Here is a 15,563-nt window from a genome sequence, read left to right as displayed (position 1 = left end):
TAACAAAACCGAACCATCACCGTAAGCACCACTGCCATTGCTACCAGTATCTGTATCACCATTAACAGCCTCACTATTACTGCCAGCAACAGCCCCACTATTACCTCCACCATCATCACCTTTACCTCCAATTACCATGGCATTTTCATGTGTTGTGTTTAACTGGGTTATTTGTCAAAAAAAACAGGACGGTTTAGGTGTATGAACTTTTTTTTTTATCAGCAATTAAAAAAAGACTTATTTGTTTTGCAAATACTTCTTTCTATTTCTATCGGGGAGAAGGCTTGTTCCAAGGGACTTCTTATTGCTGGAGCATTGCACTCCGGTGGAGAATTACCTCTTGTATCTTTGTAAAGTTTAAATTTACTGGCAACTGGTTTGTTCAAAACCCCGCTCTAGTATAGAAGACAAGATAAGCATTCAATTGCAATGGCTTCTGAGGTGCACAATAGCGCATTTCAAAAGACATTATTAACCACTTACAGTGCTACTAAAATTTTCCTGACAAAGAATGCAGCTGGTAAAGAACAAAAAACATGTATATATTGTAATGCATGATATTCAAAAGTCAGAGCAGAGCTGCGTGATCACTGGAATTCCTTAGCACGCAAGAAGGAATTCCCACAATACCCCTTTCCACTAATACTTGTAACCAATAACCAAGATTTTCTTCCAGGGGTGTCAGACCCAACATTTGCCACCTGGAAAGCCAGGGATGGCCCTGGCCTAAGATGTTTTAAAAGGTGGCTATCCTCAAACCCGTGAAACCTTAACAGAAAAAACGGTTCTAACTAGGCGAGAGGCCTACTGTTGCACACAAATGCTACACTGGTCTGTGAGTGGGGGGGGGTGGCAGGCTGCTGGGGGGGGGGTGTAGAACACATTGAAACCAGATTTCAGTGCAACAAAGGGTATCTCCTGGCTATACAAATATATCCTTGCTGTCGGGCCCCACTCAAAACTCACGTACATTACACAATGGCAGAGGGATCTGGGTGAAGACATCCCTGACAATGCTTGGAGGGCCATAAGGAGGAGGGCAGCTGGGTCTTCCATGTGTAAACACAGCTAGTGCCTACATATTACTGACTAGATAATACCTACATGCCATGTAAAACAGTACAGCCATCTGCTGGAAGGGTTGTGCGGAACGAAGTACGCTGATCCACACTTGATGGTCCTGCCCACATATTCAAGCCTTGTAGGACAAGATCCTAACCCAAAATTAGCTAATAACACTTCTCGGTCTCCACCCACTGCCTCAAGATGGTCCTCGTTGGTCATTTGGGAGCCCAGGGAACTTAACCTCTGACTTTCTCAATGTGAAAATGTATCTCATTTCCTACTAGCAGCCCGGCTTAGCATACCTCAATTATGAAAACTTACCACAACACCTTCGATAAAGATGTGGTGGGAGCGGGTGTGGTCAATCTACACTACGGAACGATCATCGGTTCATGACATCATGAATAATGTTGAGAAGGCCTGGTACCCCTTCGTCTCATATGGGTAAAGAGTGCAGGGAGCAGGTAGGATTCCCACCTTTGATGACACCAATCATACCCATCTCTGGCATTTGCTAGCTCTGCCGAACGGAAGACGAGGTCACCTCGAAGGGCTGGGCAAACCTATAAATCTTGGCGGCCGAAATGACTGCACTGGACTTGTACTCCCACTTTTAATAGCAGGGGACATTGGAGCCGTGCACCTAATGATATATTATGCACTTTCTGTAACATTATCATTTGATTTTTTATTTTCTTCAACAATATCATATGGACTAAGGGCTTATGTTCCCACTCTTGTTTGTTACACCACATTCTTTTGATTTTCCTCCTATTGTTTTTAATTGTCCATGATTGCTTGTAAAACCTGAAAATAACGTGGCTGAAAATAAGTCTGAACCTATTTGCAGATACAGACAGATTCAGATTGTACAGATAACAGACACTGAAGGCAAAAGTACCTTCCATGAGAGTACCTTCCATGACTTGTCTTTGCAGCCATCAAGAGTCTGAAATATGATGTATGTAGCAGTGTATGCAGATGTCAGACTAAGCTGCTCAATCACACCCTTACTAAACACTGATGCTATATCTCTCCTGTCCTCATTAATTCTCCCCCTAGTACTTCAGATTTTGCTACCCCATTAACATGTTTGCTTTAGGGACAGCTGAGACAATGTGAACAATCCCTAGATGTCCAAGGCCAGCCCATGACCCCAGCTTTATAGAATATCCAAACCACATCTGTACAGAAAACTCCTGAAGCGGGTTTTCCACAAAATGCAGAGGAGTAAAAGGAAATGACACTGCCTCACTATTAATGATGTACTTTCCCTTTGCCCTTCTTCTGCTTGCGCACATTCTGTTTTTAACAGTACTTTGTAGTGGGTGCAAGGCCATTTTTGTGCAATTTAGAACCTTCCTCCAAATTGCAGGTGGGCTGATCTTGTAGCTCCAGCTGATAGGTGTAGGAAAGTGGATTATTATTTGGGGTGTCCACCTCAAAGGTTAAGGCCACCACCTTCTAGAGGTCACACAAATCAAATACAATAAACCTGCATTCAATTCCTGGTAACATAAAACAAAGTAGTCCAGCTTAAATCATAGGCACAATGTAAAGTATTTAAGCAGTGCATTCACAGTAGAAAAGGTCACATAAATGAAATTCCACAACCAATTTTTTTTAAAAAGAGAAGCATTTGGGGGGGCGTGGCTTGGCCGGCAACGATGGCGGCTGTGTCTTAGGCTCGCTCCGGCCAGCCTGCATATATCCTGTACACCTATCCTGTCTGAGCGTCCATAATCACTTACCGGCTGTCGGAGGTGCTGTGGTGTTGATTGGCGATCCCCCGATCTCTCTGGGGGCTCGCGGAGTGTGGTGACGCGACCTGCGGCGAGAGGGCGGCCTAACGAGAGTCGGCAGAGGCGGAGCCGGGGCCTGACGTGCCGCGCCTGGGGACGTGGTTCTCAAGGCCGGCGAGGGTGTGCTGGTGTAGCGGTGTGGCGCTGCGCTCCCCCCATTCAGCACCAGGGGGGCTGCCCTGTGGAAGAGCGCCCGGTGGCGGATAGCGCTGCCTGGCTTTGCCGCGGGGCCCTTGATAGGACAGGCCTGAAGCTGTGGGCTGGGAGAACTGGCATAGTCGATCAGACGGCCCTGTGGAGGACGGCGGCCATTTTATACATCCCGGGCCGACGGTGGTAACTCCTGCAGGCCGCATCTGGGGGGCGGCCTGCTCCTGCCTACTGTGAGTGCTGCTGGGACTGTGAAGCAACACTGCTGGTGGACGCTTGGCGGGGCGGCTGGCCAGTCGGGTCGGCCTGTGTGGCCCAGGGAGTCGAGGGAGACACGGCGGCTGCTACGCCGCGCCCTACTCTGGACCAAGGTGGGTCTCCCCCATTGGGCGGCAGGGTGGCCCTCTCCCACTGAAGATTGGCGGCGTGGAGGGGTTTGGAGCGACGCCGTCAGGAGATCCCCAACAACAACCACAGATGCCAATACTGATGAACACTAGAACGACTTCGTGGGCAGCCCCCGGGAGGATCGCTGCCGGGGAAAAAATTAAAAGTTTATTGATTAAACTTGGCACATTTTTGACTAGTGACTTTTGTGCCATTTCAAGTTTAATCAATAAACTTTGAATTTTTTCCCCGGCAGCGATCCTCCCGGGGGCTGCCCACGAAGAAGTCTGGCCAGGTCTGGGTGTCCCGGGTGGCCAGCTTGCCGGCCCGGGCCCACGGTGGTGAGTCCATTCCATCGTGGTGTGGGGCTGTGGTCAAGGGGAGTCAGGTGGTTAGAGTGCCTTCCCCCACACCCCCCGTTGGCCTCGCCTGGACATAATTTGAAGTGGGGGTGGCCCTGACTCTGGAGTGCTCGGCGGCCTGGTCGGGCCGCGGCGATTGTGGGAGTGGCGGATATTGCCGACTGGCGTAGCTGTGTTTGTGACCTGGCTCTGGTGGGGTTTCGTGGCTGATGGTGATCCCGTTGCTACGCTTGGAGGGATTGCAGGTGCGAGTCGGTGGTCGGTGCAGGCCACGGTGCACGGGGTAGAGCGGTATCCCCTGGTGGTGAGGAGGAGTTGCCCTTCACGTGGCTTCCAATCCTGGCGATAGCCAAAGCTTGCTTGGGGTCCGCTTGGAGGGTCTTGCTTCATTAGACGGTGTCCACTACACCACCGGCTTTGCGACATACAACGCCCCCTGGAGTTGGTTATCCTTGCATCGGTCGGGTCTCGAACATCCACAATGACCCGCGACAAGGGAGGGGGCGGCAGTGCTAAACAGGGCACACTCGATAAATACACTGGCGCAGGGGCTGCCGCCGGGACTGTGGGCTCGCAGAGTCAATTGCCTGACAATGCAGCACTTATGGCGTCTATCACTCAGTCCTGCGACATGCTTGCCGCCAAGAACGGGCCTGTCGGGTCCGATGTTACCCTATTGCGACAGGACCTGCGGAACGCCGTGGAGCGCATTACTGCAACAGAGACTGGCGTGTCGGAGGTGGAGGACGACGTCACGGTCCTAAAAAAGAAAGTCACGGCTATGGAGAAGGTGCAGAAGGGTTTGGCCCTTGAGGACGCGGAAGGGCGCACCAGGCGCAACAATCTCAGTTTTGTGAGATTTCCGGAAGGATGCGAGGGAGATAATGTGGAGCGCTTTCTGACCCAGTGGTTGGAGAGTTAGCTCCCACCAGATGTGCTTTCCCGCTGCTTTGTTATAGAACGTGCCCAGCGGGCCCTTATGCAGCAGCCCCCCGTGGGTGCTCGCCCAAGGCCGATCATCGCCAAGTTTCTTAACTATATGGATCGGGACACTATCCTGTAACAGGCTCGGGCTAGGTCTACCCTCACTTGTGACAATGCCTCCATACTTATTTTTCCGGACTACACTCGCTTAGTGAAGCAGCAGCGACAGTCGTTCCTGGCGGCCAAGGCGCGCCTTCGAGACCTTAAGCTACAATATGCGCTGCTGTATCCCGCCAGACTGAGGGTCGTCTATAGGTCCCGAACGGTGTTCTTTGATTTCCCAGAAGGAGTTTTTAAATGGACTGATGAAACTGTGCGGATACGTCCTCATACGCCGCCGGGCCTTGACTCTGAATCCTCTTCCAGCGATGTGGCACCTGGGGGCCGGGTGGCAGCCGGAGGTCCCACTCCAGGCGTCGTAACAGGTCTGACTCTGTCCGCAAGCAGAAAGGCGCGTCTCCGGAGAAGCAGGTGCTCAGATGGGCATGTCTGATTTAGGCTGGATCCCGCTCACAACTGTGTGGACCGGAGGGGGTGTAGTATTTTCTCCCCAAGTTATGGGTGTTTCTTTGGGGATCCATTAGAGGGGATGGTGTTTGTCCCCCTGTTGGGGACTAGACCTTGTTCCGACCGCGACAGGTACTTCCATGTTTGGGAGGTGTGGGGTGGAAGGGGGTGCGGGGGGATGGGGGCGTTTGACGGGGTTGGGGGTTTGTTTGATTGCATGATTGTGCTGTCTGTTAGTCACAATTCTGGTACACTGGGTCGGAGGGGCACTGGTGGGAGAAGTGGGTGCTTGATATTATGCCGGACACTGGGGGAGGGGGGCAGGTAGTCCCGGGGTCCCTGCGCGTAGTTAGCTGGAATGTGTGTGGTGCGTTGGATAGAGTGAAGAGGGGCCATTCTGCGATATGCCAAGAGGGAGGGGGCTGATGTACTGTTGCATCAAGAAACACACCTCCTAGGTACGAAGGCTCTTTGTTTGCAAAGATTTGGCTTTGATCAGGTTTATCATTCAGGGTTTACAAGGGTTTCAAGGGAAGTTGCAATTCTGATCCATCGTAGGGTTTTGTACACACACGAGAAAATTTGGACCGACACTCAGGGCAAGTATGTGGTCATACAGGGAACAATTGGACGTGACCCCTTGGTGATCAGTAGTGTGTATGCCCCGCCGCCACTATCGTGGTCTTTGGCGGAACGATTGTTGACGTTGTGGGGGGCCATGCCAGATGCCCTGTTTGTTATAAACAAGGGAACCCCATACAGTAGAACCTGGGGTAGAGCGATAATTTTAAAGAACAATGGTTCGAGGTGGGCCGTAAGAGGTCCTTAGAGGGAAAAAGAGCGAGTATTTAATAAGTCGCTAGGGAGCAATGGTAGTAGGTAAAGATAAGAGTTTTTTTATTTTTACTCTTTTCTCTTAACGATATACATAAATATATATACTGTATTGCAGGTGCTCAGGTGAATAATACGGTGCAGAACGTGACATAAGTGATCAAAGTGAACGGACTGTCACACAACAACAAGGATAAAAACACACAACAATTATATACAATAGAACAAGTGAAATTCCTTGGGTAGGTCGACGGCGTTTCGATCTATATTGTTTTAGATCTTCATCAGGACAGTTGAGCCTCCTGAAACTTGCCGGTGGGTAGGGCAAGGATAGTCATTCGTACAATACAGCTGGTTGGGTGTCGCTTTTTTCCAAAGAATTTAAAAAAATTATCGGAATTACGTCTTCCAATGAGGAATTCAAGTAGCGCTCGTTCACTTCTATGTAGGCAAGGGTCCTACTTGAAAGAAGATTAATCAAGTTAAAACACAATCAGTCTGCCACACAGAACTACGACGATTCATTTCAGGCGCCAATTTCTACCATAGCGACGAATGCGCTTTTGGAACCCCCTTCTACACTGATTGTGTTTTAACTTGATTAATCTTCTTTCAAGTAGGACCCTTGCCTACATAGAAGTGAACGAGCGCTACTTGAATTCCTCATTGGAAGACGTAATTCCGATAATTTTTAAAATTCTTTGGAAAAAAGCGACACCCAACCAGCTGTATTGTACGAATGACTATCCTTGCCCTACCCACCGGCAAGTTTCAGGAGGCTCAACTGTCCTGATGAAGATCTAAAACAATATAGATCGAAACGCCGTCGACCTACCCAAGGAATTTCACTTGTTCTATTGTATATAATTGTTGTGTGTTTTTATCCTTGTTGTTGTGTGACAGTCCGTTCACTTTGATCACTTATGTCACGTTCTGCACCGTATTATTCACCTGAGCACCTGCAATACAGTATATATATTTATGTATATCGTTAAGAGAAAAGAGTAAAAATAAAAAAACTCTTATCCTTACCTACTACCATTGCTCCCTAGCGACTTATTAAATACTCGCTCTTTTTCCCTCTAAGGACCTCTTACGGCCCACCTCGAACCATTGTTCTTTAAAATTATGCCAGATGCCCTGTCCATAGTGGGGGGGGGGGGGGGGGACTGGAATGATGTGATGGAGCCCGGATTTAATAGGTGGCGCAGTGGGGGGAATCCTGTGGTGGGGGGTCCCCCTACCAAGCTGCATACCATGGTGTTGGGGCTCGACTGGGTGGATGTGTGGCGGCATAAGCACGGACCTCGTCAGGAGTAAATGTTTTTTTCTACAGTGCATGAGTCCTTGTCTAGGCTGGATTATATCTTTGTTCCCAGGGGGCTTGTCCATAGGGTCCTAGCGGCTACTATACTGCTCCGGGCCCTGTCTGATCATTCGCCTGTAGCACTTACACTCCAGCTGGGCCCGGTGCGGCAACCGCTTCGGTGACGTATGTCGGGCTGGCGCCTTCAAGGGGAGGATTATAGAGAGTGCATGACCAGGGCCATTCCGGATTATTTTGTTGCTAATGAGGGGTCAGTAGACTCATCCGCGATTCTGTGGGAGGCGCTGAAACCGACGTTGCGGGGAGTCGATATCTCTTGGTGCGTGGCATCGAGACGGGAGCGGCAGCGAGCTTTGGTGCGTCGGGAGGCCGTCATTGAGGCGTTGGAACACAGGAGCCGGGAAGCTGATGGTGGTGTGGCGAGGAGACAGCTCGTGTTGGGCCAACAACAATACTCCGCGATTCTGATGGATGAGGCGCGTCAGGCCTGGCTGGCTACGCACAGTCGAGTGTACCATTGGGGGGACAAGTCCAGCAAGATGCTCCACCGCCTGTGTCAGGGATCCCTGCATGCCCAGCCGCTGCCTCGGATCTGCGATCTGGAGGGGGCGCCTGTGGTCGAGACCTCGGCTATTGCTGCGAGCTTCGCGGAATACTATGAGGATCAATACGCACCCCGGGAGTTTCTCCCAGAGGGCGGTCTCGGATGAGGTGCGGGAGAGGTTAAATCGACTCATGTCTGATGACAAATTGAGTACAGCCTTAGGGGAGCTGCGCCCAGGAAAGGCGCCGGGTCCCAGTGGCTTCCCAAGTGAATTTTTTTTAACGTTTTTCTGTGCAGCTACGCCCCTACTTTAGACCGGTGATTGAGGAGGCGCTGGAGAGTGGCTCGCTCCCCCCGGACTGGCAACACGCGGAAGTGGTGGTCTTCCTTAAAACAGGGAGGCCGCCGGAGCGTCACGAATCAGATCGCCCTATCTCCCTCCTGAATATTGAGGCCAAGGTGTAAGCTAAAAAATTAAAAAAACACTGTTGATGGACAGAATGCAGAACAATGTCATACATTCACCCCAGTACAGAGATCTGGGCCTAAATCCATCGTTTTTTTGCACTCCACACCACCCCAGTTCAGACATGGCCATATGCAAATCAGCCTTGACCCTGTGCCTCATGGGAACAGTCCAGCCCGAACTGCCAAGCCATGTCTTTCCTGGATCGGAATCAAGCATCCTAGTACCGGTTTCTGGCTATCAGCCAGGTTAGCTTGACTCCAGTGGTGTGGAGAGCATGGGACTCACGTCTGAGCATACCCATCCCACTCGGGGTGACAAATTAAAAAAACACTGTTGATGGACAGAATGCAGAACAATGTCATACATTCACCCCAGTATCGCTTTGTTCGCCCTAAGTGTGGCAGGGTATGCTCAGACGTGAGTCCCTTGTTCACTTGGCCACTGGATTCAAGATAGCCTGGCTGATGAGGATTATGAATCCGGAACCGGTCCCAGGATGCTTGTTTCCGGTCCAGGGAAGACATGGCTTGGCAGTTCGGGCTGGACTGTTCCCATGAGGCACAGGGTCAGACTGATTTTCATATAGCCATGTCTGAACTGGGGTGGCTGAGTGAACTAAAGAATGGTGATGGATTAAACCCAGATCAGTTGACTGGGGGTGAGTGTTTGATTTGTTCAAACGCTCCGTCCATCATCCCCTTTTTTATCGCAAGGTGTTAGCTAAGGCTTTGGCCAATAGGCTCAGGCCATATATTACGGATCTGGTCCACCCGGATTCATGCCTCAGAGGGCTACCCATCATAATATCAGACGGGCGCATGTTGCAATATTGGCCTGGAAGCAACTCGGTGGGCCAGCGGCATTACTATTGGCAGACATGGATAGGGCGTTTGATTCCCTGAGCCAGGTGTATTTGTTTGCGTTGTTGCGCCGTCTTAATCTGGGTCCGCGTTTTTTGGCCCACCTGCGGTCGCTCTATACAGATCTTACAGCATCGGTGCGAGTGGGGGGTGCGATATCTCGCTGCTTTAAGATAGAACGGGGCACCTGTCGGGGTGCCCCCTCTCCCTATATTTATTCGCGCTAGCTATGGGACCACTGGCGGCGTGGGTGCGCATTGATGCCCAGCTCAAGGGCTTTCGATGGGCTCCTGGCATTGTGGATAAGATAGCGTTGTATGCCGATGACGTCCTCTTTTTCCTCACTGATATAGATAGTTCGGTACCGCGCTTGTTACGCATCTTACACATTTTTGGTGAAACCTCGGGGCTCTATCTGAACCCGGGTAAATCCACCCTATGGGTTCTGGATGATCACTACAGGGTAGGGGACTGGGCGTCCGTTCTGCAGCTCGCCTCTGGAGGGGTGAAGTATCTGGGAGTCTATCTCTCGGCTTCATTGGTCGTTTCAAGGGAGCGGAACCTGGCCTTGGTATGGGACCGCACGCGAGAGGACCTTAAGGCATGGTCTTGTATGCCCCTCACTATCTATGGCAGATCGGCTATTTTTAAAATGGTAGCGCTCCCTCGCCTGCTGTATCAGTTGCAGAATCACCCGTATGTGATCCCGCCACGGTGGTTCAAACAAGTGAATTCGGTCCAGGGTGGGTTTCTGTGGGAGGGAGGGGTGGTTTGTGTAGCTCTACGTACGTGTTTCATCTCTACATACACCGGGGGGCTGGCGACGTCGGATGTTCTCTCCTACTACCAGGCGGCGCACCTGCTGGTGCTTAATGAATGGTGGTACGGGGATCAGGGGTACCCGGCGTACGCAGTGGAACGCCACTTTATGGGCACTAGGTCACTAGACACGCTGCTTTATTCAGCGCCGTTTCGGCGTAGCCTTCCCTCGGCCACGCACGTGGAATTTTATGTCTGGCGACGGACCTTGCATAGGATGAGGTGGTGTAATGTGCTGACGCGGGAGACGCCACTATGGAATAATGGACGGCTGCCCCAGCTGGGGGCGCTGCGAGGAATTCAAGGGTGGGACTCGATAGGGATCTCGTCCCTGGGAGACGTGATGACTGACCTGACACTTAAATCCTTTCAGGAGTTACGTAATGAGTATGGAATGCCATGGTCCCAATTTTTCAGTACTTACAGTTTAGGCACGTATTGTCATCTCATTTAGTGGGGCTGGAGTCCCTCCCTGAGTTTAGCGCCCTGGAGGCAAAGGTGTTTATGGGCAAGTTGCCAGACCGCAAGATTTCACGCATTTACCAGACGTTGGCCCACCACTGTTCTACCGATTTACAGCGCCTTCAAGCAGCGTTGGTGGGGGATGTGGGTGATCTTGAGGAGGAGGACTGGGCGGAGGCCCTGGCAAGTCCGCGTGGGGCCGCTATTTCCACACGCCTGCGGTAAGTGCAATTTAAATATTTGCATTGTGTGTACTTTACTAGAATGCGACTGTGGAAGGCGAAAATGAAAGGATCCCCTGAGTGTCTCCGATGCAAGACATTTGAGGGTATGCTTCTACACACTGTCTGGGATTTCCCTGCGCTGCATAGATTTTGGAGGGGTGTTTTCTCCTGTCTGTCTGAGGTGTTGGCCTGGAAGCTTCCGTACACGCCGCGACTGGCGTTGTTGCATGTGTTGGAAAGTGTTGGGGGCAATAGGTATAAACGTCACCTGCTTCTGCTGGGTCTCACACTGGCAAAGAGGGATATAGCCAGGGCCTGGAAGGCGGCTCAGGCTCCGCCGCTGGCTGCCTGGCGTTCTGGGATGGACTTCTGCATGGGGCTTGAGTTGCCAATATTTCTTGCCAGGGGATGCCCCTGTAAACATTTCAACATTTGTAAACGATGGGCTGATTACAGGGGGTTGGAGCTGGAACCGCCGCCGGACGACGCTTCCACTGTACCTCCTTGACTTGGGACGATGATAGCAATTTGCGGGGTGCTGGAAGGACTCAGTGTGGAATTTTGGTTGTGTGATTATTTCAACGAGATGGCATATATGCAATAGGCGGGTGGTGGGGTTATAAAAGTCTACAGCATTATTGTATTTTCTTTGATGTGTGCTGCAGTCTCCGGGTTACGGAGCTAAGCGGAATATGTGACCTGTGACAAATAAAATCTGTTTAAAAAAAAAAAAAAGAGAAGCATTTGAAGAGTAAAATAGAACCAAAATAACAAAAATCCAATAGGGGAATCAGAGAAATTACTTTTTGATGATTTAAGGGACAATAGCGCCAAAAAACACAAATTGCCAATGATAGTCTATGAAAGTGGTGTCAATTGAGGCAGGCCGTGATGGAGAGCTGGTGGTATGCAGTAAGTGGATGGGGTCATGGAAGTCAAACTGGTTTGAAAAAGTTTCCAAGTCTAAACACTGAAAGGAACATTGTCATTTTTTAAGAAGAAAAATCGTTCTCAGTGGGCCACCACTGAAACTGTATTCGCTACCATTGAACCAAAGTCCGGATAAATTTAAACAGGTTGGCCCCCATGGACCTTTGTCTATTTCTTGCTGAAACACTGAACGGGACTTAATCCTTATTCCAGTCCTGCTTGGAGGTTTGACCAGAACGAAGCTCACAATCAATAAGACTAAGTGAAATGGCTGCTTTGATACTTTTATCTTGCAGGTACCCCTGTAGGAAAAGTTAGTCAAAGTTTCAAAATGATCTTCAGGTATCCAAACAACCACATCAGTATACTTCTAAACCCCTCACCACCCCCGACAACCCCCTCTCCAAAACCTCTCCAGGGAGAGCACTTAAAGAGGCTCGGAGGCCAAAAGTAAAGTCCCATCCAGGTCCACTTGCCACTTGTTAGCTAGGCAGTTCCAGGAAAAGGCCTCTTGCAGCTTGTTGTCCCCCTGTAGCCAAGCAGGCAAACCAACTAACTGACCCTTGGAGTCCACGTCTTTGTACTGGGACCAAAAGGGAGCAGGTCCAGCCCTTCAGGGCTCCTCTTAGGACACAGACAGAAAGTCAAATCCTCTTCTGATCTTCCGCAGGTTTAGAAAACGTTCTTAAGATGGTTCCTTGGTGTCCCACATTTATGCTTGGTACCAGTTAATGGGTAGGGGTGACTCGTGGCACTTCCCTAATCAAACAAGTACATTTTATAGCAGTTCCTGCTTGTCCTACTGCAAAAAATCCCACATTGCACCGTATTATCAAAATCCAAGATGGGGAACCCTTTTACCCTTATGTAACGCCTGTGTGCCCACCCAGAGGTGAGGCCAGGCTAATGAGCACTCCCCTCCTCTGTGGTTCTAGGATTAGCTTTCCTCAGAATGGGTGTGATGCCAGCTTGACTAGGGGGACAAAAGCTGATGCCTTTTGAGGTGTCACCTAACATTTACATACAACATGAAAAGTCCCTTTGAAGGTAATTAAGTTCCTGGGCCCTCTCCAACAAGTATTCCTGTTGCGAGGAAAAAAACACCTTCCTACTCCCGAGCCATGGTCTCTGCTTTGGGAGCAGTTTTCACACCTCTTTCACACCTAATTCAAGCACCAGCAGAGGAGTTGAAGGAGGGCCAACTCAAATTAGCATCAGGTTGCGTCAGGCAGAGTAAAGATAACTTTCTAAGCGTTACATTTCCCATACATTAATATAAAGTCTGACTAAACCATACGTTTGGATTTTTTATTAAATATAAATCTAAGTCTTTGAATGGAGTGTGTAACTTGTACAGAGCAAAAGTTATAGATTACAGTATATAATATATACTTTGACTTTTCCTATGTACCAGCTACACACCGGTCAATCGCAAGTGTGATTTTGATAGGTCTATGCAGCAGGGTTAAAACTGCTGCTGTTAAGGTATTCAAAATAGGCCTGAAACCATGTTTTCCAGGCCCTCTTTGTGAATGGCACAATCAGTGCTGCAGTTTACAGCTGGCATTTAACTTCCAGGCCCTGGGTACATTTTCCATGCCATATATTAAGGACTTATACGGTAATTAGGGATGAGCCAATTTACAAAATGTTTCAGGGGATAAAGCACACACACTGAACAACAGTGCTCCAGTGTGCAGAGATCAAACATCAGTCATAAAATTCAGCACAAACAAATGGGGTCAGCACGCAAACAAGGGGTACTACTTCCCTTGAGCCATTGCCACAAAATAAGGTGTTCAAGTTGACATGATTAAATGGCTGTTAGCAAATGGTATGTCGACCTGTAGGACTGTGCAGTGCGCAAAGAAAAATCATAGAATAAAAGCTTCTGTGGCACAAGAAAAGGTTCACATTCTTATTCGAAGCTGAGGAGGCACACTCAAAAGATGGGATTGCATTTGTGGTTATTTTTAGTGAGCGTTCAAGTGTGGGCCTGAGCTTTAATACCTTCTTTGATATCCAGGAAGGATCCAGGAAGGCCCCAGGAGGTTAATTTCCCCAAAACAGTCACAGAAAGTCAAAGATGCATAGTGAAAGCGTTGCTATAGGCAGGTCAATTGTTATTAAATAGTTAATTGAGGCAGGTCAGAAGGGCTGCTTGCTGTGTTATTTCATCATTGCTTCAGCGATCTGCGGGCACTGTTCGTGTTTAAGTAGGCTATTTGCAGAGATCTGGCCATCTCTTCTCAGTCTTTACATATCCTAGTGGCTATATATAGGATATGCTCTAAAATCCAAACTCGTTCAGTTTCACCACTACACAATTTTCTTTGCAGCCTAAGAGCCTAATGGGTCTTGGGGCATTTGGACCTCTCATCATGGTTATATACTGTGGGCAACAGTATGATTGTTTCTTCCCGAATAGATGGTCTCCATGAGATAATTAGAACTGTCATAACACATCGGACAATAATGCAAAATGTTTGATAATGCATAGGCTGGTAGGTGGTGAAGCACTCAGCAAATAGCATGACGATTTTGGTGAGGCAACCTTCTTGCTGGAATAGGAGAATGATGTAAAACTTAGTGATGCAGCTGTACCACATTCTCCGAGAATATAGGTAACATCTACAGATTTATTGAGGAGTAGACAACCCAAAACTTAAAGATTGAATCAAGGATGGGAGCAAGTAGGCTTTCAATTAAGTCTTTCAGCGATCAGATAGCAATATGACCCCCTGGAGATACATGGTTAAAATTTGGCAAACTGCCGCAGTTTCAATTCTTGAACAGGTACAATCCTCAGTTGAGCAACCATAGAAAACATCTCAGCATTTGAAATGCTTTTCATAGGTGTGTAAGTGCCACAACTAATCTAGTATTGAAACAATATCTAAAATTACGTACACTAAAAATAAGATAGTTCATTTTACACGAACGTCGGCCCTCCCACCCACTTCTCTGCATCCTTATCTCAAAGTATGTGCATTGATTGGCTAGCCATGCAATGCTGTAGACTAAGTTGTGAACTGCAGAGAGAAATCCAGCCACGCCTGCAATAGATTAAGTACCATGTTTGTGGAGAACAAACTGGCGAATATATAGTTACTCTACTGTGAAGTCCCAAAAGCATGAATGTATCAAAATTTTAGCCCACCAAAGTCATAGAAAAAACTAATAGCATGGGATAATTATGGCACATTAATGTGATGACATGGTAATTTGAGAATACTTCACTTCACGCTATTTGCACATGGAAATAGCATAGAGAAGAACATGGGGTATGGGCTTCTTTTCATTTGGAACCATCTAAATTTATTGGTCTTACCTTCACATTACAGATGGTCTGGCCACGACGATTCCTGTGTTCACAGTTTGCAATAACCTGTTCTATTTGGGAACGGTCAAAGAACTCCAGTGGCATGGCTTCTGGGATGTCTTGGCTGAAATCAATTGAGTCCAAGATACTTAGGATTTTCCTTCTTACTGTGAAGAGGCACAAGAAAGAGAACTTTTAAGTCGGCTTCACCTCACGCTTTGCGCACTCATTTTTAGCTAGAATTGTTAGTGCTGTTGCAGGAAGGATAACCCCTCCATTGAGACAAAATAATGTATTTCAGCAATTGGAAAAAGCTATTAGAGGTCTTGATGGGGTGTTTCTGTGAAAGCTCAAGACAAACGAAAGTCAAGTATCAGTAAAAACTGCTCTCCAACACAGAGATCTGTAGACTGACATGCTGGGATAATCTATAGAGTGTGACAGAAGATCTGAAATATTTGGCCAGTCTATTTTCAGCCTATGTGTACTCCCATACTCCAATGCAGACTTAATAA

At 48.6% G+C, this 15,563-nt stretch overlaps 1 protein-coding gene across 2 annotated transcripts in view; it reads right to left on the bottom strand.

Annotated features, from left to right (window-relative positions):
• Nucleotides 1-15,563, bottom strand: part of NUP205 (nucleoporin 205) — a 920,380-nt gene that overhangs the window by 276,580 nt on the left and 628,237 nt on the right. For both annotated transcript variants that reach the window (XM_078671666.1, XM_078671676.1), the window contains exon 26: nucleotides 15,058-15,215. In XM_078671666.1, coding sequence (XP_078527792.1) covers nucleotides 15,058-15,215 — 158 coding nt within the window. The remainder of the gene's footprint in view (nucleotides 1-15,057; nucleotides 15,216-15,563) is intronic.

Source organism: Lissotriton helveticus, chromosome 1_1, assembly GCF_964261635.1.
Source record: "Lissotriton helveticus chromosome 1_1, aLisHel1.1, whole genome shotgun sequence".
Lineage (NCBI taxonomy): Eukaryota > Metazoa > Chordata > Amphibia > Caudata > Salamandridae > Lissotriton > Lissotriton helveticus.
Note: the sequence above shows the minus strand (reverse complement) of the source record. Positions and strands in the feature narration are given on the sequence as shown.